The following is a 21,842-nucleotide window of genomic DNA, read 5'->3' as shown; positions in this document are numbered from 1 at the left end:
ATTCCTCCGGTGCCCTGAAGCCCAGAGAGGGACCACCAGATGTGGGGGCCCATGCAGGCCCATGGCTGTTCCCCTCCAGGGAGAGGGGCCAGGGCGTCTCCAGGCAGTGGGCCCCAGGACCTGAGTCAGCAATTCCCGCTGCCTATCTGGGTCTGCACTCAGGAGGGCCATGCCCCACCCCGCAGGGCCCCAGACTCCTCTAAAGAGGCAAAGTCCTGCACCTGCCTGGGAGGGACTTATGGGAGCCCAAGCCCAGGGGAGCTGGAGGGGCGGAGTCCACCTGGGGCCACTCCTCAGCCTGGGTCAATATTGACACAGAGCTGAGCGGGCTGGGCCTTGGGAGATAAGCCTGGCAGGAAAAAGGCAGTGCCTGAAGCCCTGGGAACCAGCCAGGTAGGGGCGGCTGTGGATCACAGGGGGCTGGGGTGGGAAGAGGTCACTTGGGTATTGGGGTCACTGACTTCCAGCAGGACCCCTTGAAGAGGGGTGGGGGTGAGGCAGCTGAGCAGAGGGAGGCGTGGCAGGGCCCCCTTCTTGCTCTGGGGAGGGGATGAGGCTAAGTGTCCTGCCCCATTCTTATAACATGCCTGCATGTGAACTTGCCCTGGGCCTCAGTTTCCCCTCTGTGCCATGGATGTGATAGCCATGAGCCAGAGATTGTCCAGGCAGACACAAGGTGGTGCTGCTTATCTTGGCCCCAGGCCAGGCCCTCGGGCCTGCCTGCCACCTCTCCTCGGCCTGGAATGCCAGGTTACAGGGCGGGGATTCTCGGGAAGTGCAGTTCCGTCCAGGCAACATCTCGGTTATAGGGACCCAGAGAGGTTCTTGTGCCCCTCACTAAGCTGCTGAGACTGGATTGTGCCAGGTGGGGTGTCCTGCCCACAGTGAAAGGGGAGACGTATCACCCTCCCCTCTGGCCTCTCAGAGGAGGAGATGGCAGCTCAGAAAGCCTGAAAAACGTTTTGAGAGGCCGTCAGCCAGTGAGTGCTGGAGCCAGGGTTGGATGGAACTCTGCAGAAGGCGCAACGTCACTGCTCTAACTCCACTCCAGGCCCCGGCTTCAGGACAGAGCCCCGAAAAGGGTGCAGACATACATGCACGCACACGCATGCACACACGCACGCGCGCGCGCACACACACACACACACACACACACACACACACACACACACACACCCTAACTGGGTCAGGCTCCGACCACAGGAACATGTCAAAAACTACTCACAAAGCAACCGCAGTGCCCCAGGCACCATTCTAGCCGCAGACAAGGTGGAGAGCAAGGCCCCTCCCACAGGGGGCTCACATCCCAGCGGGGGACACAGATGCTGAACGGGCTCCCCGTCAGGTCCGGTCCGTAAAGAGACCAGGTTCCGAGAGCACCAAGAAGGTGAGGAAGGTGGTGATGGCTGGGGAGGGAGACTGCTCTAGCTAAGGGGGCAAGGCAAGGCCCTCTGGGGAGGTGCCATTTGGGTTGGGGCCTCAGTGGAGCTGGGGGAAGACCTCCAGGAGAGGCTCCAAGCAGAGGAGATCACAGTGCACAGGTCTGGAGACGAATGAGCCATGAGCTGGTGTCTTCGGGGACAAACCGCGTAGCCAGCGAGCGCAAGCCTGGGGGAGTGGTGGGAGGGGCGGCAGGGTCAGTGCCCGGTGGGAGGGTAATGGTTTAATGGGCGCGGTTTCAGTTTTTTAAGATGACAGAGTTCTGGAGATGGACGGTGGTGATGGTTGCACAACAGCATGAATGTCCATAACACCCCAGAACTGTAAACTTAAAAATGCCTCAGATGGTAATTTTGTTTTTTTTTTTTGAGACAGAGTCTCGCTCTGTTGCCTGGCTAGAGTGAGTGCCGTGGCGTCAGCCTAGCTCACAGCAACCTCAAACTCCTGGGCTCAAGCAATCCTACTGCCTCAGCCTCCCGAGTAGCTGGGACTACAGGCATGCGCCACCATGCCCAGCTAATTTTTTTTTTCTATATATATTTTAGTTGGCCAGATAATTTCTTTCTATTTTTAGTAGAGACGGGGTCTCGCTGTTGCTCAGGCTGGTCTCGAACTCCTGACCTCGAGCGATCCACCCGCCTCGGCCTCCCAGAGTGCTAGGATTACAGGCGTGAGCCACCGTGCCCAGCCTCAGACGGTAAATTTTAAGTGTCTTTTATCACAATAAAAAAATTAGGGGAAAAACAAAGAGATCCCTTCGGCCACCGTGGGAGGATAGACAGGACAGACGTGGGACCAGCAGGCCAAGAACCCCGGGGGACGCGCGAACTGCCAGCTGGTGGGAGGCTGGCGCCAGGGCAGGGCCGGAGTCGGGAGGGGGCTGGCCAGGCTCAGGATCCAGGATGAAGCAGCCACCGGCTGGCCACCGACTGGCCAGTGGCTGCTAGGGAAAGAGAGAAGCCCAGGACGACTCCCAGATTTGAGGCTGGAGCAACCCACTGGCCGTTCATGCTGAAGGTGCTCCTGGGGCCCAGGAAAGGCCGTCTGAGAGGCCTGAGGGGGACGTGTGAGGTTAGACGTGCCAGGAGAGGGGTGACCAGAAAGCTGTCGAGGTGGGGGGCTGGGTCAGGGAGACTGGAACTTGGCAGGACACCGGAACACAGACAGGAGCTGAGGCCTGACTCTGCCCGCTGACATTTAGGGGCCCCAAAGGAGACAGATGGGGCGGGGGAGATGGTGACGGAACTGACTACCAGCCTTGGCAAGAGGGGGCGCCGATGACCTAGGAAAGAGCCATCTCCAGGGAAGGTGAGAACAGAGCGGAATAGAGTGGGCTGGGCCGCGCGGGGCATGGGAGCCGAGGAAGTGGGGAGAAGTGAGTCCACAGAATTTTGCTGGACACGGGGACAAAAGGAGACGGGAAAACAAGTATGCACAGGTGAAGCCAAACACACTCCCATCGTCACAGACAGGGACAGACACGCTGTCACATGTGGGAATCAGATGGGCCCGAGGTGACACAGGCACACACAGGGGACCTAAACCACGGCTGTTAAACACAGCCACACACTGGCTGCAGGGCTACTGGCCACAGACTGCCCTAGAGTCCCTGGAGTCCCCTACCCTGTGACAGGACCTCTATGGGGTAAAGACTGGGCGCAGGGAAACAGGCCTGGCCAGGGGGGACACACTTAGCAGTGTGTCCTTGTGGGGGCTGCCCACACTGGCTGGGACTGAGGCCTGTGGCCTAAGGTAAGGGGAGTTGTGCCCTGGAGTTTCTGGAAGGCTCTACTTCCAGCAGCTCCTCCACCCCACAGTCAGAGAGAACGTGGTGGTGGGGGTGGCAGCTGAGATGTGGGATCGGTGTCTTCCCTGCCAGAGCTGGGCTGGCCTCTCCCACGGTGGGTATCAGGGCTCCCTAGGGAGGGCTGTGCCAGGCAGTGAGCCAAATTTGGGGGCAGGGACAGCAGAGATGCCTAGAGGGCGCCCTGGCCATCTTCCACCACCTCCTGAAGCTGCCTGGCTCCCACAGAGCCTGACCCCACCACCCCCGGCCTGGGTCCTACTTCCTCCTCATGTTTGCTGGAGTGGCCTGGCCATCTGGGTCCGGGGGGGCCCCCACCCAGCAGGTGAGGAGGAGGCTCCCAGAGAAGGAAATCACACCCCGCTCTTAGCCCGTCCAGGCCTCCATCCCCTGCCACTGGTACCCAGGAGATGAATCAGCCACCACGGCCTTGGCAGGGCCGCTGGCTCCCAGCCGCCTCAGTCAATATTTGTAGACTGACTAATTGATTGACTAAGTTTGAATGCCCAGCCTGCTGAGTGCTAAGCCGAGGGGTGTGTCCTGCTGGGCAGGAGCTGGGATTGAGTTACAGTGGAGGGGGGGCGGTGGGAAGAGCACAGCCCGGCCAGGCCCAGCACTGCCCACAGGAAGGGCGAAGGTGTGGGAGCGGTTTGCAGCAGGTAGGCCTGGGCAGGGAGGGGGCTCCCAGAGCAGGCAGGGAGGGGAGGGAGGGGGTTGTTTGAGTCAAGGGCGTAGAGTAGACACAGGGTCCAGGGCTCAGGGTCGCAGAGCAGCAGCGGAGGAACTGGGGAGGCAGCGGAGCAGCCCAACAGGTGAGAACACTGATGGGGGCAGGGCGACTGTGGCCAGGCAGCCCAGGGGGAAGAAAGTGGCAGATTTTGCACTTGGGTGGAGATCTCTGTCGCCCAGAGTCCGCGTGCCTGCTCCCCACCCCCACCTGGCCCCTTCTCCCCTCCAGCAGGCAGCGCCCCTCCCCCCTTCCTGGAAGTTGGGCAAAGTACCCTCAGGGCCCGCAGGTACCCAAGGAGGAAGGAAGGGCACACCTGGCGGAGAGAAAGGGGCACCAGAGGAGGGAGGGTGCACCTAGGGAAAGGGGAGGGCACCGGGAGAGAAGGGGTGTCTGGAGAAGAAAGAGAGCACCCTGGGGGAAAGAGGGGAATTCAGGGCAGAGAAGGAGAGATCAGGGGAGGGAAGGTTTGGGGGGAAGAGGGGCACCCAGGAAAGGAGGGGGTGCCTTGGGGAGAAAAAGGGGGAGAAAAGAAGGGAGCACTGGGGAGAGGGGAAATGAGGGGAGAGAAGGAGAGAGGGGGCACCTGGTGGGGACAGCCACAGGGAGGGAAGGGGAAGTCAGAGGAGGAACTGGACATCTGGAAGAGAAAGGGGGCCCTGAGTGGGGGGAGCACACCCCAGGGAAGAGAAGGGGGCTTCCCGGGAGAGGGGACTTCTAGGGGGAGGGTCTCCACTTGGGGATGGGGGTGGAAGAGAGTCCCCCAGGGAAAAGAGGGCAGGGGGTGCAGGGTTAGAGGAGGTACTCTGGAGTCAGGGGGCACCCTGGGGGAGAAAGGGACCACAAGGGGAAAAGCAGGGGTGCTAGGGGAGAGGGGGGACACCCCCCACTCTTTGAGCATCCCTTCCCCACCTCCCCCAGAGCCCGGGGGAAGACAGTGAACACAGGGGACATGGGGTGGGGCCTCAGGCCCTGGCAGCCTGAGAGTTTGGCTCCCCAGGCTGGAGCTGGCTACTGGGCAGGCTCCCAGTCCCCCAGGGGAATGCTGCCCTCCACCACCGCAGTGAACCAGCCTAGCCCTGACTTCCTGGCTTCCAGTTTGACTTTCCTGTCCCACCTGGGGCCCTGGCTGCCACTGTTCTGAGGCCTGCCAAGGGTCTTCCTGTCTCTCTGTCACTGTGTTACACTGTACCATGAGCTACATCTTGAAGATCCTGTCTATACCTCTGCTCGCCGCCAGCCTGGGCCCCTGGCCACTGGCCCTCAGTGTCCTGCTGCAGGGTCACCATTGCATGTCGCTGTGCTCGCCACTCAGTATCCTTACACCTTCTGTTGCTTGAGGTCACCATTTCATGGCTACTGTATCTGCCTGTCACTCACAGCACTGTCACACCAACAGGCCATCATTGCTTCAACAGTTCTCAGTGCAGTTAGAATGCATGAGGGACTCCCTTCTCCATTTATTTGCACTCAGTCCAAGTCATGGGTGGCAAACTTCATCCGTTCAACGACTTACTGAGTATCTGCTGGGTGCCAGGCTGCTGGGATCTGGCAGAAAAAAGGAGGACAAATCCCTGCCTTCAGGAATCTTCTGCTCTAATGAGGGTGACCAAAGCCAACACCATACTTGGTTTCCATAGGGTGTCAGAAGGGGATGTGTGCTGCTGTGAACACAGCTCTATGCCCCTAGAAGGACTGCCCCTCTGCCTGGCCTGCCCCACAGCCTCCTGACTAGGACAACTGTGACTCAGCTCTGGGCAGCCCCCTCCCCCACTCTCCACCTTGTTGGGTGTCACCCATAGTGTACTGTGAGCTCACCAGGGCCAGACCCAGGGGCCCTGGGCAAATGCAAGGCCCCCTGTGGCACCTATGGCATTGCCTCTGATTCCGCATCTCTCCTCTCACCTGTTCCCCCAGGTCACGCAGGGGCAGCAGAGCCAAGGGTGTTCCTCCTGGTGATAAGACACAGCAGCAGTGGAGGGGGTGGGAGTTCATACCACACTAGGGCCAAAGAAGTGACTTCTGGGTCTGTTGAGCAACGTAGCAGTGAGAAAAGAAAGTTGCAGCTGGCAGGATTTAGGTTAGACGTAGAAAGAACCTCCAAGGATGAAAGATGAGCAAATCACACACAGGTTTCTGAAGGAGTGATGCAGGGAAGCATCAGCTAGTTGAGAATGAACCACTGAGATGTAAGGAAATTGACAGAATTGAGAGCCTCCTTCTTCCCCAGATGCCTCCTGTTCCACATTTCTCTCCCTCCTCTGCACACTCAGAACCCCAAAGCACAAACTCATACAAGCTAAATCGCTGTTTGCAGAGCCTGTGGCTGCTTGCAGATCCTTGCATGTGTAAAGAGTTCAGCCCTGTTTCAAGAATGTGTCGAGAGTGCTATGCCCGATTTGCCCAGCCCGCTCATGTCAGCTGAGCCTGCCGCTTGCTGCTGTGTCCTGCGTTGCAGGGTCTGTCTGGGCTTTGCAGAACCTTTGTCTTGTCTGCAGGGCCTGTTTCTGCCCCGAGCCTGTGTCTATCTTCAGAGTCTAGGTCTCTTTAAACTGTCTGCCCCTTCTTCCCTGTGTATAAGATTTGCTTTTATTGCAGAAGCTGCCCTGCGAGCAGAACCTATCCCTGTCTACAGAGCTTGTCTGGTGTCTTTGGGATACCTCCTTCTGCCTAAAGACACTGTCCCTGTTTAGAAAGCTTTGAAGCTTTGTCTGTTTACAGTACTTGTCCCTGTCAGCAGAACCTGTTTCCTTTGCAATAAGTGTCTCTGTCTCCAGGCTATGTCTCTGATGGTAGAAACTTCTCCTATTTTAGAGCCAGTTTCTGTCTGCAGATTCTAAGCCCTTTGTGTAGCATCTGTGACATTTTTCAGGGCCTTAGCTTGTTTGCACAGACTATCTGAATTTCCCTGGGTAGAAACCGTGTCTGTTTGCAGGGTTTGTTCCTATGAAGAGTTTGTCACTGTCAGGGGAGTACCTCTGTCTTTCTGCAAAGCCTATGCCTGTCTGCACCCTCTATCCTATTTCCATGTACACAGAGCTGTTTCTAGAACTTACCTTCTTCTATAAAGTCTGTCCCTGTTTGCAGAACCTGGGGCTCCCCACAGAACCCAGCCCTGCTTCAAATCTTGCCCATGTCTGGAGCATCTGTGCTGATTTCTCTGCCAGCTTGTTTCAGCAGATCCTGTCCCTCTCTGGAGAAGCTGTCACTGTTAACGGAGCCTATCTGCAGAACCTGTGTAGGCTTGTAAAACCTCTCCCTATCTGCAAAGTCTCTGTCTATGGAGCCTCTGTCTGCAGGGCCTGTGCCTTTTTTCAGCACCTGAATCTCTTTGCAGAGCTCATGATTGTTTCCTCAGCCTGCTCCCACCTCCCTGTATGCAGGAATTGAGTCTGTTCCAGAGGCTATCACGCATGCAGGGCCTGTGTCCAGAGAGTTTCTGCCTGTGTCCAGAGCTTGCCGCTGTCTGGGAAGCATTTCTCCAGCTGAACATGCTGTGCCTGTTTGCTGAGCCTTGCCCATCTATGTACCTGTCCGTGTCTGCAGTCTGTCCTTCATATAAAGAGTTCCTATCTTAAGGGTTTGTCCCCATCAACTTCTGCAGAGGCTTTCCCAGTCTGCAAAGCTCCTCCAAGGCAGAACCTGTGACTGTTTGTAGAGCCTTTGTCCGCGTTCACAATCTTTGCTTACGCTTGCCCATCCGATCTGAATTTCCGTGGGTAGAGTCTATGTCTGTTTGCATAGACTGTCCTTGTACATATAGAGGGGTCCCTGTCTATAGACCTCACTGCTGCCAAAAGAATATGTAACTGTTGCAATCCTTCTTCAGTCTGAGGAAGCTGTCCCTGTTTGCAGAGCCTTTTTCTGTCTACCTAGCCTGTCCCTGACCGCAGATCCTGTCTTTCTGCACGGCCTGTTTCTAACTCCCTGTTTGCAGAGGTTGTTGCTGTGTTCAAAGCCTGGCCCTATCCAGACAGCTCAGCCCGGTTTTAAGAGTGTACCCACAGACAAACAAGGCCCCTGTTTGCAGAGCCTCTATGTGCTAGTCTGTAGTACTTGTCCCAGCTTGCTGACATGTGTGTGTTTACAGAGCCACCTCATGAAAGTCTTGTGATGAAGGGGCTTTGGAAAGCTGTAGGTGGGGAGAATTCTTGCTTGGAACACAGAGTGCAGGTGGTCAAGGCTTGGCCTCCAGCCTGAGAACTCTGGCTCTTGTTCCCTGTGTCCTCCCTCACTCCTGCCTGGCCTAGGATGGACGTCAGCAAGGGCCTCCCAGCCATCGAGAGCCACAGGGAACTGCACATATGGATCGTTGAGGTGAGAGGCATGACCCAACAGCAGAGTTGGTGACATGGAAGAGTGTGGGGTCTCTGACACCAGGTTCCTCCCACACCCAACTCAGAGCTCTGGGTGTCACAGGTAGGGGGCGCTCCTGAGCTATCGCTGAATACTCTCCTTTCCCAGAACCTGAAGATGGTGTCAGTGCCAGAGAAGGCTTATGGGAACTTTTTCGAGGAACACTGCTACATCATCCTTCATGTGAGTCGCCTGGGGAGTCTGTGTGAGCGGCCGACATGGCCCGGGGCTGGGGAGACTGACAGCGCAGGCATAAACTCTGCCCTGGGATGAGGCGAGTTGAGAGCCCCAGAATCACATCCCACCGGGGACACGGCCAGTAAGGATTCTTAGCCCTCCCTTTCCCCTCGCGCCCTCCTGTCCTTGGAAGCACCTTCCCAAGGTATCCTCCTCGTGGCCCCTGGTACATCCTCGACCTGGACTTCGCTCTTCACCTGCACCTCAGCCCCGGGTCCCTCACCCCACCCCTGGGTCGTCTGTCCTCACCCCCACCCCCACACGCAGACACCTGGGCCCTAGGTCCCCCAGAGCCCGAAGCCAACGCAGGGGGCATCCAGCGACCTGCACTACTGGGTCGGGACGGCGGCGGGCGCGGAAGCGCAGGGCGCGGCGGGCGCCTTGGTGCAGCGCCTGCAGGAGGCGCTAGGAAGCCAGACCGTGCAGCACCGCGAGGCGCAGGGCCACGAGTCCGACTGTTTCCTCAGCTACTTTCGCCCGGGAATCATGTGAGTGCCGGCCGCGGAGGGTGCAGGAGGAGAAAGGGGAACGGGGGAGGGAGGTGGGCGCCTAGGCTGGCGCAGCCTTGGGGTGACCATCTTCCTCATCCGCTGAATGGGGGCAGGGGTGGGCAATGCCTTTATTGAGATACAACTCAGCCCACACTCTGCCCATTTAAGTACGGATACATTTCAGTGACTTTTAACAGATGTGTGCAACCATCACCATAATTTTAGAACATTTTTATCACCGTAAAAAGAAGCCCCACAACTTTTAGCAGTCACTTGGCATTTCCCTCCAACACTCCCTCCCCTGCCTCAGGCAACCAGGCAGTACTTCCTGTCTCCATTTGCCTGTTCTGAGCTTGCAGTGGAAATGAATCCTGTAAGTGGTCTTTCCTGGCTGGCTCTTTCCCCTTACCATACTGTTTTCAGCGTTCATCCATGGGGCAGCATGTATTATTACTGCATTTTTTATTGCCAAATAATATTCCATTGTATTGATATACCGCATTTTATTTATCCAGTGATCATTTAATGGACTTTGGGTTGTTTCCACTTTTTGGCTGTTACAAATAATGCTTCTATGAACATTTGTGTACATGTTTTTATGTGGACAAGTGTTTTCATTTCTCTTGAAACATGGGAGTGGACACCAATGTTGTTTTGAGTTTGCTTTTGTGTGCTGGTAGAAATATGTCTTTTGCTGTAAGTTGCTTCAAGTGTTTTCTAAAATTAATAATTGCAGTATATTTAGGAGTATAGGAAATTGCCAATATTCAACCATTTCCATTTCGTACAGTTGTACCTAATACATGCATACAGTATATAAATGAACACATGCACACAAGTTTATGTGCACATGCAGAAACACACACCACCCCCATGTGTGTCCACCTATAGATGAGCATATGTCAATATTCATGTCCACCCACACATATATATGCTGTTACCTGCTTCCATGCATTCACATCTAGACTTACATGGATAAACAGATGCATACTATGCCCACAAATGTATGCACATGTACATGTATATGCATATGTCCACATCACTACACGAGGATAAACAAATGCACACTCATGCCTCATGTGTGTACCCATGTACTTGTACATACATATGTTCACATAGACTCAAGTGAATATATTCGACAGACACATATCCCCCACATACATATGTGTATGTGCTCACGTCTGCACTCATTTGTGCACAGTCCGTGTTCTTACATAGCACCCCATTCCCTCCTCAGCTACAGAAAGGGAGGGGTGGCCTCAGACCTCAAGCATGTGGAAACCAACATGTTTAACATCCAGAGACTGCTGCACATCAAAGGGAGGAAGCACGTGTCTGCCACCGAGGTGAGGGCTGCCAGGGGGGCCTCTTGACCTCTGGACTCAGCTTGAAGTGGGTGTACTGAGGTGGAAGGAAGTGTGAAAATTGGCAGGGGCTCAGGGAGCTGTCAGTGTTCATTCCCAGATGGCCTTGTTGAATGAGAAGAGAGGGCACCAGACAGACTTCTAGCTTCTAGCCCCACCTCTGCCACTGCTCCCAGACCCTCTGTTTCCTCATCTGTCTCATGGGCATACTAAGAACTTGGGCAGAGGAAGCAGACAAGATGGCGCATGGGGATGATCCTTGTCAGCAGCACCATGGGAGGTGGCATGATGTGGAGACAGGGTGCACAGCCTCACACTCACACGCAATGTCATTGTGCGTGCACAGAGTGTGTGCATATGGGTGCATATGCATAGAGGAGCCTAGGGCTCCTCTAGGCCATGTAGTGCCCTTTCTTCTACTGTCAGGAAGTTAAAGGAAAATACAGACTGTGTTAGAACAAGACATTTTGCTGCCATCTGGCTGGAATTTAGTGTAATGAACATTCAGGTGGACAATGTCTGCAATGAGAATGGCCACCCTTGAGTTATGCATGTTACAGTCTGCACAGTATGTGGCAGCCCTGTGACACACAGACAATTCCACACAGGCTCTGCGTTGTCACCCACAGACCCAGTGACCACACATCTCTGATCATGCAGGGACACAGTACAGCCCCAGGCTTTGCCTATTATCCTGGCATAATCATTTAAAGTACTCCCTTTTGCTCTCAACAGTAGCTCAGTTTGGATAACTATCCTTGTTCATAGGTGTACACTGTCCCTCACACAGGCACACATATGCAGTCATCATGAGTGCACACACTTGTTCACATCTGATGTGCTCCTACATATGTGCATGTGTACATGTAGACACACACAACACAGATAAACAGATACATATGCCCCACATGTATACATGTACAACTACAGGCATGCACCGAGTGAAAAGTGTCATAGTCACGTAGACCTGTGGAATGCAGCATTACCTACAGCCACACATGCCTAGAGATGCACATAACCACACCCACAGAGTGACCCCGAAAGTCACATATGGTTCCACAGATGCATGTCTGTACACCATGACAGGTAGTGTCAGTCACACATACATTCAGTTGCACATAGCTTCATGCACACAAGTGACACATCCCCTGTGCTCCCCTCCAGATGGGTGCTGGTACAAGGGTGCTGAGACAAGTGTGACTGACACCTTGTCTCCCTCCCTGCCCCTCCTGGCTCTGGCAGGTGGAGCTCTCCTGGAAAAGCTTTAATAAGGGTGACATCTTCCTGTTGGATCTAGGCAGGATGATGATCCAGTGGAATGGGCCCAAGACCAGCATTTCTGAGAAGTCTCGGGTCAGTGTCTGCCCCAGAAACTGGGGGGTGCAGGGCTTGAGGGGGGGTGGTCCTCCAGGTGCCTATCTTCCCACCACCCCAAGAGGTGGGCTTGGCTCCCTGCCACTACCCAAGAAGCACCTACTATATACAGGCTGAGTTCAGACCCTGCACTGGTAGTGTCCCCTGGATGCCAGCATGAGGGGACACCGGCTTTCCCCTCCCCATACCCCAGCCTCTGGGAGCCCAGCAGTGACAGGAGGGCTCTCGCTGGGCTGTCTGAGGAGTGAGGGGAATGCTGGTAAAGCCCTGACTGCGAAGTCCTCTCCTGCAGGGGCTGACCCTGACCTGCAGCCTTCAGGAAAGGGAACGTGGTGGTCGTGCACAGATTGGTGTGGTGGATGATGAGGCCGAAGCCACTGATCTCATGCAGATCATGGAGGCTGTGCTGGGTCACAGAGCAGGTAGCGTGCGTGCCGCCATGCCCAACAAGAGTATTAACCAGCTGCAGAAGGCCAACGTCCGCCTCTACCAGTGAGCAGAAGTGGGGCGGGCAGGGTAGGTGGGACAGTCCGGGATTGTATGTCCATCATTACTGCAATAACAGTGTCTCTAGAAAGCCCTTCAGAAAAGGCTGGTGGGTTTCTGGGACAGGCCATGTGGACCTTGGACCCAGCTTGTATTCTTGCATGGTGTGTGGCTGCCTTGATGAGAAACCCATTGTACAGGGACTGTGGCCTTGCCTAGGCTCCACAGCAAGTCTGCAGTAAAGTCAAGACCACGGCTATGGATCCAGCCTCCATGCCTCCGTCTTGCGGTGGGAGGGTTGCTATAAAGGGACTGGAGTGGAGCCAGATCAGGGAGGGGCTGGGTTGGCCACACCTGGGTGCCCGTCCCCCAGTGTCTATGAGAAGGGTGAAGACCTGGTGGTCCAGGAGTTGGCGACCCGCCCACTGACCCAGGACCTACTGCAGGAGGAGGTGAGGAAGGCCTGGTCCCAGCTACCCCCATCTATCTCCACCCCACAACCCCAGTCCAGACTGGACCGCCTACTGACCAGCCCCACCCTTGCTCCCAGGACTGCTGCATCCTGGACCAGGGTGGCTTCAAGATCTATGTGTGGCAGGGACGCATGTCCAGCCCCCAGGACAAAAAGGCTGCCTTCACCCGGGCTGCGGTAAGGCCCTGGGCCCCTGTCTGAGAGGGATATAGCACTGCCCTGGGGTCTGAACAGCAGGCAACCCTGCCTTGATCCGACTGAGGAGGTGGCTTGCCCTAAAATTTGGTAGGGGGTACTCTGCCCTGGGGTCTCAGAGAGGAAACAGCCCTATGCTGGAATTTGAGCTGAGAAACATCCCTATCCTGGGGCCTCATAGGGGAGGTAGGCCTGCCCCAGGAGCCTTGACTGAGAGTGAAGACCAGGTGGCATCTAGGAAACCATGTGTACAAGGGGAACGTGGCCCTGCATTCAGGTCGGGGGAGCCTACTGGGCACCCCTTCCCTTCTGGGGGTGAGGGAAAAGACAGGGCTCTGCCTGGGGTCTGTGGGGGTTGTCATAGCCAGCCTTTCCTGAGGTCCGGACTAAGGGGACCCGCCTGCCCTCAGGGACCTCAGAGAAGTCAGTAGTGACAGAGTCAGTTCGTTAAGTGGGTCATGAGCTCTGTTAATTAATGCTTCTCAGAACTCGGCTGTCCCCGCAGCCTGAGCAGGTCCCCAGGGGGGTGGAGCGGAGCAGTGGGCTCTGGGTCGCAGGCCTGACGGAGCTCCCGCCCCAGGGCTTCATCCGAGCCAAGGGCTACCCGACCTACACCAACGTGGAAGTGGTGAACGACGGCGCCGAGTCGGCCGCCTTCCAGCAGCTCTTCCGGACGTGGTCTACGAAGCGGAGCAAGAGCAAGAACCTGGGCGGGACAAGCGAGCGGGCGGAGCGGGGCCGGCGGGGCGGAGCGGGTTAGGGGGCGTGGCCGGCCGAGAGGGGCGGGGAAGGGGGCGTGGCCGGCTGGGAGGGGCGGGGCCTGTAGGGGAAGGGACGGGCGGGACAGAACTGGGCGGGATGGTTAAGGAGCGGGCGAGGGCGGGGACAGGGGCAAAGGACGCCACTGACACCCTGTGCCCCCCCTTCAGATAAATTGATTCCGGCAAAGCTGGACGTGGGCTTGCTGCACAGCCAGCCTGAGCTAGCGGCCCAGCTCAGGATGGTGGACGACGGCTCTGGGAAGGTGGAGGTGAGGGGCACTGGCTTAGCGGGGGGAAGATGGGCACACGGGGGTGCGCTTCGTCTACAGGTGAGCGGTGTGACTGCTATCTAGTGACCCAGGTACGTGCAGGTGCACGTCCACACACAACCAGGGACGCCGAGGGGCACATGTGCATGTACACACCCCCTCCCAACAGGTGGCTCATACACAGTCACATCAAGCCTAATTATTACACAGCCATGGCCACTCACATACCTCAGACACACGGCACAGTAGCACTTGGACACTTAATTGTGCCTTGTCCTATGTGTCATAGGACAATGCAGACACACATAATCATACCTTATAATCACAGCCTTACAAGCACATAATCACAGCCACGCAATCATAGCCAAGTATACACCTGCAAATATGAAATTGCATATACTGTATACCACAGTCACACACAACCATCAACACACAAGGACACACCAACACAACATTAGTCACACGTCAATCACACCCCCACACACCCAACCCCCAACATACAGTCATACACTGTCAACCTCTCATCTGGTTTCAGACCAAGGTTCTGAGAGACGCAGGGGTTGGGGGCCAAGTCCAGGCTCTGTATACTGTGGGGTTGCATCTTGTTGGCTGACCCCTAGGCAGAGCCCTTAATTCCTTTAGGCCTCAGCTTTTAAATCTGTATAATGGGTGCAGAAACTGTGGTTCCATCTGGCCCTAAGGCTGTGAAATTATGAGAGCAGGACTACTGGGCCTATCTCTGTAAGGGGTCCTAGTCTCAAGGCAGGTGGAGGTCAGAGAAAACACAAGATTTCCTCTTACTTTTGTGCTAATATGGATGGACAGAGGTGATGAGTGGAAGAGACAGAGAGGAGGAGAAGGGTCCAAGGTGGAAGAAGGAGGAGGCAGAAGGAGAGGAAGACAGGGAGGGGGGACAAGGAGAGACAGGGAGTGGGGAGGGGACAGAGAGAGAGGAGGAGGAGGTGGGGTGGAGGAAGAGCAGGGAGAGATGGGGTACAGAGAGAGGAGAAAGGGGGGCCAGGGGGAGATGGGGTACACAGAGACAGAGAGGGCCAGACAGGCAGAGAGGAGATAGGGAAGCAGAAAGGAGGGGGAGGGAGGGAGGGAAGGAGGGCTCTGGGACCCAGGCTCCAAGCACAAAGACAGAGAGGGGTCCCTCCCAGCAGGCAAGTGGACAGGAAGGCAGAGAGGGCCTGAGCCAGGAGGCTGGGCTGCCAGGTAGCCTCTTCGGTGGCATGTGGTTGGAGTCAGCCTCTTCTGCAGAAGGTAGGACTCTGGATGCTTTGATCTGGAGGGGAACTTGCTCAGAGAGCGCTGTCGGGCTCAGTGTGGGTAAAGGATGCCCATGCATTCTTTCCTGCCACATGGAGGTGAAGTGAGGTAGGCGTCTCATTCCTGGATTCACAGGTGGGAAATGCCGAAGCTTAGCATGGTCTCATGGCCAACAGGGGGCTGACCTGGGGTATGACCACAGTCTGCCTGGCTCCATGCTCGGTTACCCACAGCAACAAGAAATCACATCATCAAATGTGAGGAAGTGTTTTCCCTTTAGTCTTTGAACAGGCTTTGTGTTTTTTAAATGACACTTGAAGACAGGAAATTTTTCCAAGAGTTTGAAGGCCTCACTTTCTGCCTCATTTCTGCTGCCCTGGCCTGAGCAGCGAGCGGCTGTGAGGGGACCTGTCACCTAGCAGGACTGTGGCTGGTGGGGTCTGGTTGGGGATGGGCATGTGGCAGGGGTTGGATCATCTCAGTGGCCTCTGGCATCCTCACCACTGTTCACCCAGTTACCACACACAACCCAGAGTCCTGGCTGAGGGCAGGCTGGCGCCAGTGTGGTGGTTTTCAGGGGGCCCTGGGGAAAAGGGTCACCTAAAGACCCTTGCACAAGCCCAGCACGAAGCACGGGGTGGGCACAGAGCTGAGGGTGAGCCCCTCGCCCAAACAGCTGAGGAATGCCTCGGAGGCCGAGGGGAGCTTTCCGACTGGGGGCAGGATGGGTAGGCTGCTTCAGGTAGAGGAGCCACCTCTACCCACTGGTCCCCTGTTCCCCAGGTGTGGTGCATCCAGGACTTACGCAGGCAGCCTGTGGACCCCAAGCATCATGGACAGTTGTACGCAGGCAACTGCTACCTTGTCCTCTACACATACCAGAAGCTGGGCCGTGTCCAGTACATCCTGTACCTATGGCAGGTGTGCCGGCCTAAGGGTGGGGGTACGCACCTCAAAGCCCAAGAGCTGGGATCTGAGAGTGGGATGTGAGAGCTGCACCAGGCCCTCACCGCCCCCACCTGCAGGGCCACCAGGCCGCTGCAGATGAGATCAAGGCCCTGAACTGCAATGCTGAGGAGCTGGACGCCATGTACCGCGGAGCCCTGGTGCAGGAGCACGTGACCATAGGCAGTGAGCCCCCCCACTTCCTCGCCATCTTCCAGGGACAGCTCGTGGTCTTCCAGGTAGGGTCCGCCTTACTGCCGTGGTGGCAGCCTCACCGGGCCTGCATGTGCCCATGGCCCTTGCACACGCTTGCTAAGCACCTTCTCTTCAGGCCTGGGGGCAGCTTACCGTCTCCTGGTTTCCTGGTGCTTGTCCAGGGCCAGGAGTGCCAAGGGTGACCCCCCACCTGAGTTTCTTCCCTTGGTCCCAGAGCCAGGGGAGGAAGTTGAGTCAAAAGGGAGCCAGGGCCTTGCCTGGGGTCATGCACGGGCAAAGCCAGTCCCCACTTTCCCCCTTCAAGGCCTGGACAATTGTGCCCTGCCCCTCAGAGATGGGGTGGGGGTCCAGTTAGAAAGGGCCTGCTCCCTGTCCTGGCCCACACTCCGTATTCAGAGGGTCCAGAAGACAGTGGTGGCTTCAGGCGAGGGTCCCTGAGCCCTGAGGTCGTTTGTCCCCCACTGGGACACGGAGGTGGCCCCCAGGAGCCCTTGCCTCAGCCTGAGGCCCACCTCTCTTTTAGGGGAGCACCGGACACAAGGGAGAGGGGCAGCCAGCATCCGCTGCAAGGCTCTTCCACGTGCAGGGAACTGACAGCCACAACACCAGGACCGTGGAGGTGGCAGCCCGTGCCTCATCCCTCAACTCCAGTGACATCTTCTTGCTGGTCACAGCCAGTGCCTGCTACCTCTGGTTTGGGAAGGTACCCACAGCACTGACCACTGACTCATGCCCCAGGGTAGTGGTGCCAGGCTGGGGATGGGTCCCCTCCACGGGGGATGCAGACTTCAAGTCCAGCCCCAGATAGGCCAATGGGGGACAGGGGGCAGGGGAAGCCACAGTGTCCCCTCTGGAACTTCGGGAAAGTTACAAAGTGACATGTGGGCTGGGCATGGTGGTGTGTGCGTGTAGTCTCAGCTACTTGGGACGCTGAGGCTGGAGGATCAAGAGGCTGCAGTGAGCTAGGATTGCACTATTGCACTCTGGCCTGGGCGACAGAGTGAGACCCTGTCTCAAAAAAAAAAATTAAAAATTAAAGAAAAACACCAAAGTGACAGGTGGGCATGGGAGGGTCCACAGGTCAGAGCCAGGCCAGGCCCAGGTTGCCTCCCCTCCTTACTGCCTTGAGCACAGGGCATGTCCCTTCCAAAGTCTCCTGGGAAAAGGAGGAGGCCTAGTCCAGTTTTCTGGAGTTTTCTCCAATCTTCAGCATAAACTGTGAATGACCCCCTAGCCTGAGGATCCCCAGCGCATGCTCTAGACCCAGGGAGGGCCCCAGACGCTGTGACCCTGACCAGCTGTGGAGACGGAGGCCTGGGGGGTGAGGAAGGGCGAGCCTTTGCTCGTGCGTGCCCCACTGTCAGCCTAGCACCCCCGTCACTGGAGCCCAGGCCCCAGGAGTGGGATGTGGGACCGGAGGTGGAGACCCCTCCCCGTGCGGGGCCTGACCCAGCTCTCTGCCTGCAGGGCTGTAACGGTGACCAGCGTGAGATGGCGCGGGTGGTGGTCCCTGCCATCTCTAGGAAGAACGTGGAGACGGTGCTGGAGGGTCAGGAGCCTAACCACTTCTGGGTGGCCCTGGGAGGCCGGGCCCCCTACCCCAGCAGCAAGAGGTAACCGGTTGGGAGGAGAGTGTTCCTACGCAGAGGAATTGAGGCCCGGAGAGGGTGGATTACTACTTAAGGTTCACACAGAGAGCTGGACAGGCCAGACTAGGACTGAGGCCCAGGAGCGCTGCCCCAGGGGCTCCATGAGCGCAGCCCTCCTGCACTCCCAGCCCGGGGTAAGGGTGGCAGGAAGACAACTGGGAGAGCAGGGACAGTGACGCCCTCTGCTGGCAGAGCCCACTCCCTGCATTGTTCCTGTCTTGGCCACGGGGACAAAGCATCATTCCCCAGCCCCACAGTCCCCAGGGATCACGGTGCCGGTGTGCGTGCATACAGTGTCATGTGACGTGTGGGTACACGGCATATGTGGAGTATTGAGAACAGGTATATGCAGTGGTGTGCGTGTGTGTGTGAGTGGACAGGGTGTGTAGGAGGGTAGGGCAGAGCGAGGCCACAAAGGGCGGAGGGAGCTCAGTCCCAGGTTGCTCCTGGTCTGTGGGGCCTGGCTTCTGAGCTGCACAACCCCCCAGTCCCCTGGGCTCAGTACGACTGCCGCCCTCTCCCCGCCTGGCTTCCCTCCTCCCTCCAGGGAGAGGGAGACTCCCGCTCCCCCCTCCCCACACAGCCAGTCCTCCCCTCCCCTTGAAGGCCTCTCCTGGGACATGTGTGGGGCAGCTCGTGTCACAGCTGGCTGGGGCTAAACTGCTTTCTCATGGACCAAGGGGGCCCCTGTGGCGCAGAGAGGAGCAGAATGCTCCTGGGGTGGGTGGCGCTCAGAGCCCCCCTCACGGCCTGCTGTCCACGCCGGCCAGGCTCCCTGAGGAGGGCTGCAGCTGCCAGCCACGACTGTTTGAGTGCTCCAGCCAGATGGGCTGCCTGGTCCTCACGGAAGTGATGTTCTTTAGCCAAGAGGACCTGGACAAGCATGACGTCATGTTACTGGACACCTGGCAGGAGGTACGGTGGCCACTCCTGTCTGGCTGGGGTGTGGACAGGGTGTGTCTCTGTTTGTGAAACTGGGTGTATCTAACTGTGACTCTGTACACAGGCTGCGAGTCTGTGTGACTGTGTGAGACTGTGTCACTGTGCATGTGACACTGTGCGATTGTGTGGCTGTGGATGTGAGACCGTGCATGCGTGTGTCACCCTGGGATGGGAGTGAGACTGTTGGAGACATGACTGTGTGCTAGGACTCAGGGGTGACCGTGCCCATGTAGTTGTGTCACTCCATGTGCCTTACGACAGTGTATGTGACTCCAGGGACTGAGTGCCTGCGGCTGAACGTGCATGGGTGTCCCGCGAGTGGCTGTGCATGGAACACCTGCTCATACGCACGTGTGTGCTGACGCTGTGTGACTGTGCGTTTCCCTCCGTGTGCACGGCTGTGTGCGCGACTGACAGGTCAGTGGCTGAGAGGTCATGGAACGCCGGGACGGGCCAGACCGGTTCTAACTGGTGAGCCGGGGTGAGAGCGAGGCTGTGTGTGTGGGGCTGTATGCCGTGGCGTCGCTGGCAGGGTGTGTGCAGCTGTGGGATCAAATGTGGTTGTTTTTATGTGCAGCCGTGTTTGACAACAGCGGATGGCGGTGTGTGGCGACGGGTGGTCGTGTGTCTGTGCAGCTGTGATGATGTGTGTGTCTCTGCATCACTGTGTGCGTGTGGGACCGTGTGAGTTAGCGATGAGGCTCTGGGCTCCCATCTCACTCAGAAAAACCCAGAGCCCTTTCCCCAGCCCTGTGCGACCTGGCCAGCCCCAGCTGTGACCCGGGGCCTCCTGCGCACCCTCACTGGTTGTGCCCCAGCCATGACAGCCTCCTTGCGTCCCTGCATGTGCCAGCACACTGCTGCCTCGGGGCCTTTGCACCTGCTGTTTCTTTTGGTTAGGACATTTACCCCCGGACATACACACAACTTGCTCCCTCATGGAAGGGCAGGGATTTTTGTCTATGTGTTGTTGAATCCCAATGCCTAGAACAGTGCCTGTCACACAGTAGGCGTTCAGTAAATGTGTGCCTGTGACCTTGTGTGTTCATGGGTGTGTGGGCGTGGTGGCTTGCTGGGTGTGTGTCTGGTTGGCCAGCGTGTGGGGCTCTGAGACATTTGATGGACAGGGAGTGGGTAGGAGGTGGCCAGCTCTGGGTGGCCCCTCCACCTGCCCCAGGCCAGGCCCCCTCTGTGGCCCAGATCTTCCTGTGGCTTGGGGAAGCTGCCAGCGAGTGGAAGAAGGCGGCGGTGGCCTGGGGCCAGGAGTACCTGGAGACCCATCCAGCAGGAAGGAGCCCGGCCACACCCCTCGTGCTGGTCAAGCAGGGCCACGAGCCTCCCACCTTCACGGGGTGGTTCTTCACTTGGGACCCCTACAAGTGGACCGTGAGTGAGGCCTGAAGCCCCCTGCCCCACCCTAATCTGCGGGAGAGGGGCCTGCCCTGGGCAGACCAAAGGAGGAGCACTGCCCGGGTTGGGGGTCCCCAGTGTACGTGAGGGAGGCCTGGTCTTGTGCTCAGGCCCCTCCCGAGTCCCAGTGGTGCCCCCTCACCCTGCCCTGGCCCTGATCCTTGCCCTGAATCTGCTCCCAGAACCACCCGTCCCATGAGGAGGTGGAGAACAGCCTGGGAGCCACACCTGCCGTCTCAGAGATAACAGCAGTGAGTACTGGGGCCCCCGGGCTTCCCTGCAATGCCCCAGGCTCTGACAGCGCTGTCCAGGCTCGGGGCTGGCCCTGCTAGGTGGGTGGGGTTACAGTGGGGACAGGAGTTCAGTGTGGCCTCCCAGTGGGCTGCCTGTTCCCCATCCTCCCCAGCCTGAGGCCCCTCTCTGGACAGGAAGTCAACAACCTCCAGTTATCCAGATGGCCAGGCGATGGCAGGGCAGGTCCCTTGACCCGGCAGGCCCTCAAGAGCTCCCAGGACAGCTCAGAGAGTGAGCTGGCACCGGGCCCCAAGGCAGGTGGCAGTCGTGCCGGCACCAGCACCATCAGCAGCACCAGCCCCGCGAGCAGTGGGGGCCTTCCCCGGGAACTGCTGCGGCACCAGGCTGCCGAGGACCTGCCAGAGGGCGTGGACCCCACACGCAAGGAGGTGGGTGCCGAGACCCCTGCCACTCACTCCCCCAGCACTGCTGTACCTAAGACTGAGCTGGAGGAGCCCAAGGCAGGGGCGACTGGTGGCAGGCAGCGGGCGGGCTGCCTTGGGAGGGGCGTGTTCTAGATGGGGCGGTGAGCAGACAGAAGTGGGGGAGTCCAAGCCCTGAATGACACTTCTGAGTGGGACAGGATTCTGGGATCTGATGACACCTTCCCTTGCACTTACCCCTTCCCCACCCGGCCCCCAGTTCTATCTCTCAGACTCTGACTTCCAAGATATCTTTGGGAGGTCCAAGGAGGAATTCTACAGCATGGCCAAGTGGAAGCAGCAGCAGGAGAAAAAGCGGCTGGGCTTCTTCTGAACCCAGGCCCTCCCCTGCCCGTGCCACCACACGGCCGAGACCCCTGCTCGGACCCCCACATACACCTGCGCCCCTGGGCAGACCCTGCTCACACCCCCCTGGGAGGCTCCGGGATCACCCTCCCCTTGTCAATAAAAGCTGGTGGCCCACAGCGGGTGCGGTATGTGTGCTGTCAAGCCTGGGTCACTCAGTGGGTCCGCCTCTCAGGAGGAGGGGGCCTTGGGGCTGGAGCGCGTTGACACTCCAGAAGGACTAAGCACTCTGTACCCTCACCCATGCAGGCATTTGTCTCTCCAGACAGCCTGCCCCACTGGGGTTTGTGGGGGAAGGTGGGGAGTGAGGTGCTGGGCTCTGGTGCTCTGGGACACACGCAGACGCTTCA

At 57.7% G+C, this 21,842-nt stretch overlaps 1 protein-coding gene across 9 annotated transcripts; it reads left to right on the top strand.

Moving 5' to 3' along the window:
• The first annotated feature begins 373 nt into the window (after positions 1-373).
• VILL (villin like) lies at positions 374-21,623 on the top strand. 9 transcript variants are annotated; one of them, XM_045536645.1, is made up of 20 exons: positions 374-393; positions 8,222-8,288; positions 8,436-8,510; positions 8,847-9,052; positions 10,293-10,401; positions 11,662-11,772; positions 12,086-12,285; positions 12,653-12,731; positions 12,830-12,928; positions 13,527-13,701; positions 13,876-13,976; positions 16,032-16,169; positions 16,274-16,432; positions 16,933-17,112; positions 17,877-18,022; positions 18,829-18,973; positions 20,201-20,386; positions 20,593-20,661; positions 20,839-21,093; positions 21,347-21,623. In XM_045536645.1, exons 2-20 carry the CDS (start codon positions 8,223-8,225, stop codon positions 21,458-21,460), a joined length of 2,613 nt encoding a protein of 870 aa, XP_045392601.1. In that variant the 5' UTR covers positions 374-393; position 8,222; the 3' UTR covers positions 21,461-21,623. The 9 variants fall into 9 exon arrangements, with proteins under 9 accessions (XP_045392601.1, XP_045392610.1, XP_045392618.1 ...); XM_045536654.1 differs by lacking the exon at positions 374-393 and adding an exon at positions 2,657-2,748; XM_045536662.1 differs by lacking the exon at positions 374-393 and adding an exon at positions 3,837-3,903 and having other exon boundaries at positions 13,527-13,644.
• Positions 21,624-21,842: the final 219 nt, after the last annotated feature.

The sequence above is a fragment of the Lemur catta genome, chromosome 1, assembly GCF_020740605.2.
Source record: "Lemur catta isolate mLemCat1 chromosome 1, mLemCat1.pri, whole genome shotgun sequence".
NCBI classification, from domain to species: Eukaryota; Metazoa; Chordata; class Mammalia; order Primates; family Lemuridae; genus Lemur; species Lemur catta.
This window is presented reverse-complemented; position numbering and strand designations above follow the sequence as displayed.

Coding starts and splice junctions, on each gene's coding strand:
- VILL (XM_045536645.1), top strand. CDS start 8,223: ATGGACGTCAGCAAGGGCCTCCCAGCCATCGAGAGCCACAGGGAACTG. Junction 16,433..16,932: donor GACAGCTCGTGGTCTTCCAG/GTAGGGTCCGCC, acceptor CCTCTCTTTTAG/GGGAGCACCGGACACAAGGG. Junction 18,974..20,200: donor TACTGGACACCTGGCAGGAG/GTACGGTGGCCA, acceptor TCTGTGGCCCAG/ATCTTCCTGTGGCTTGGGGA.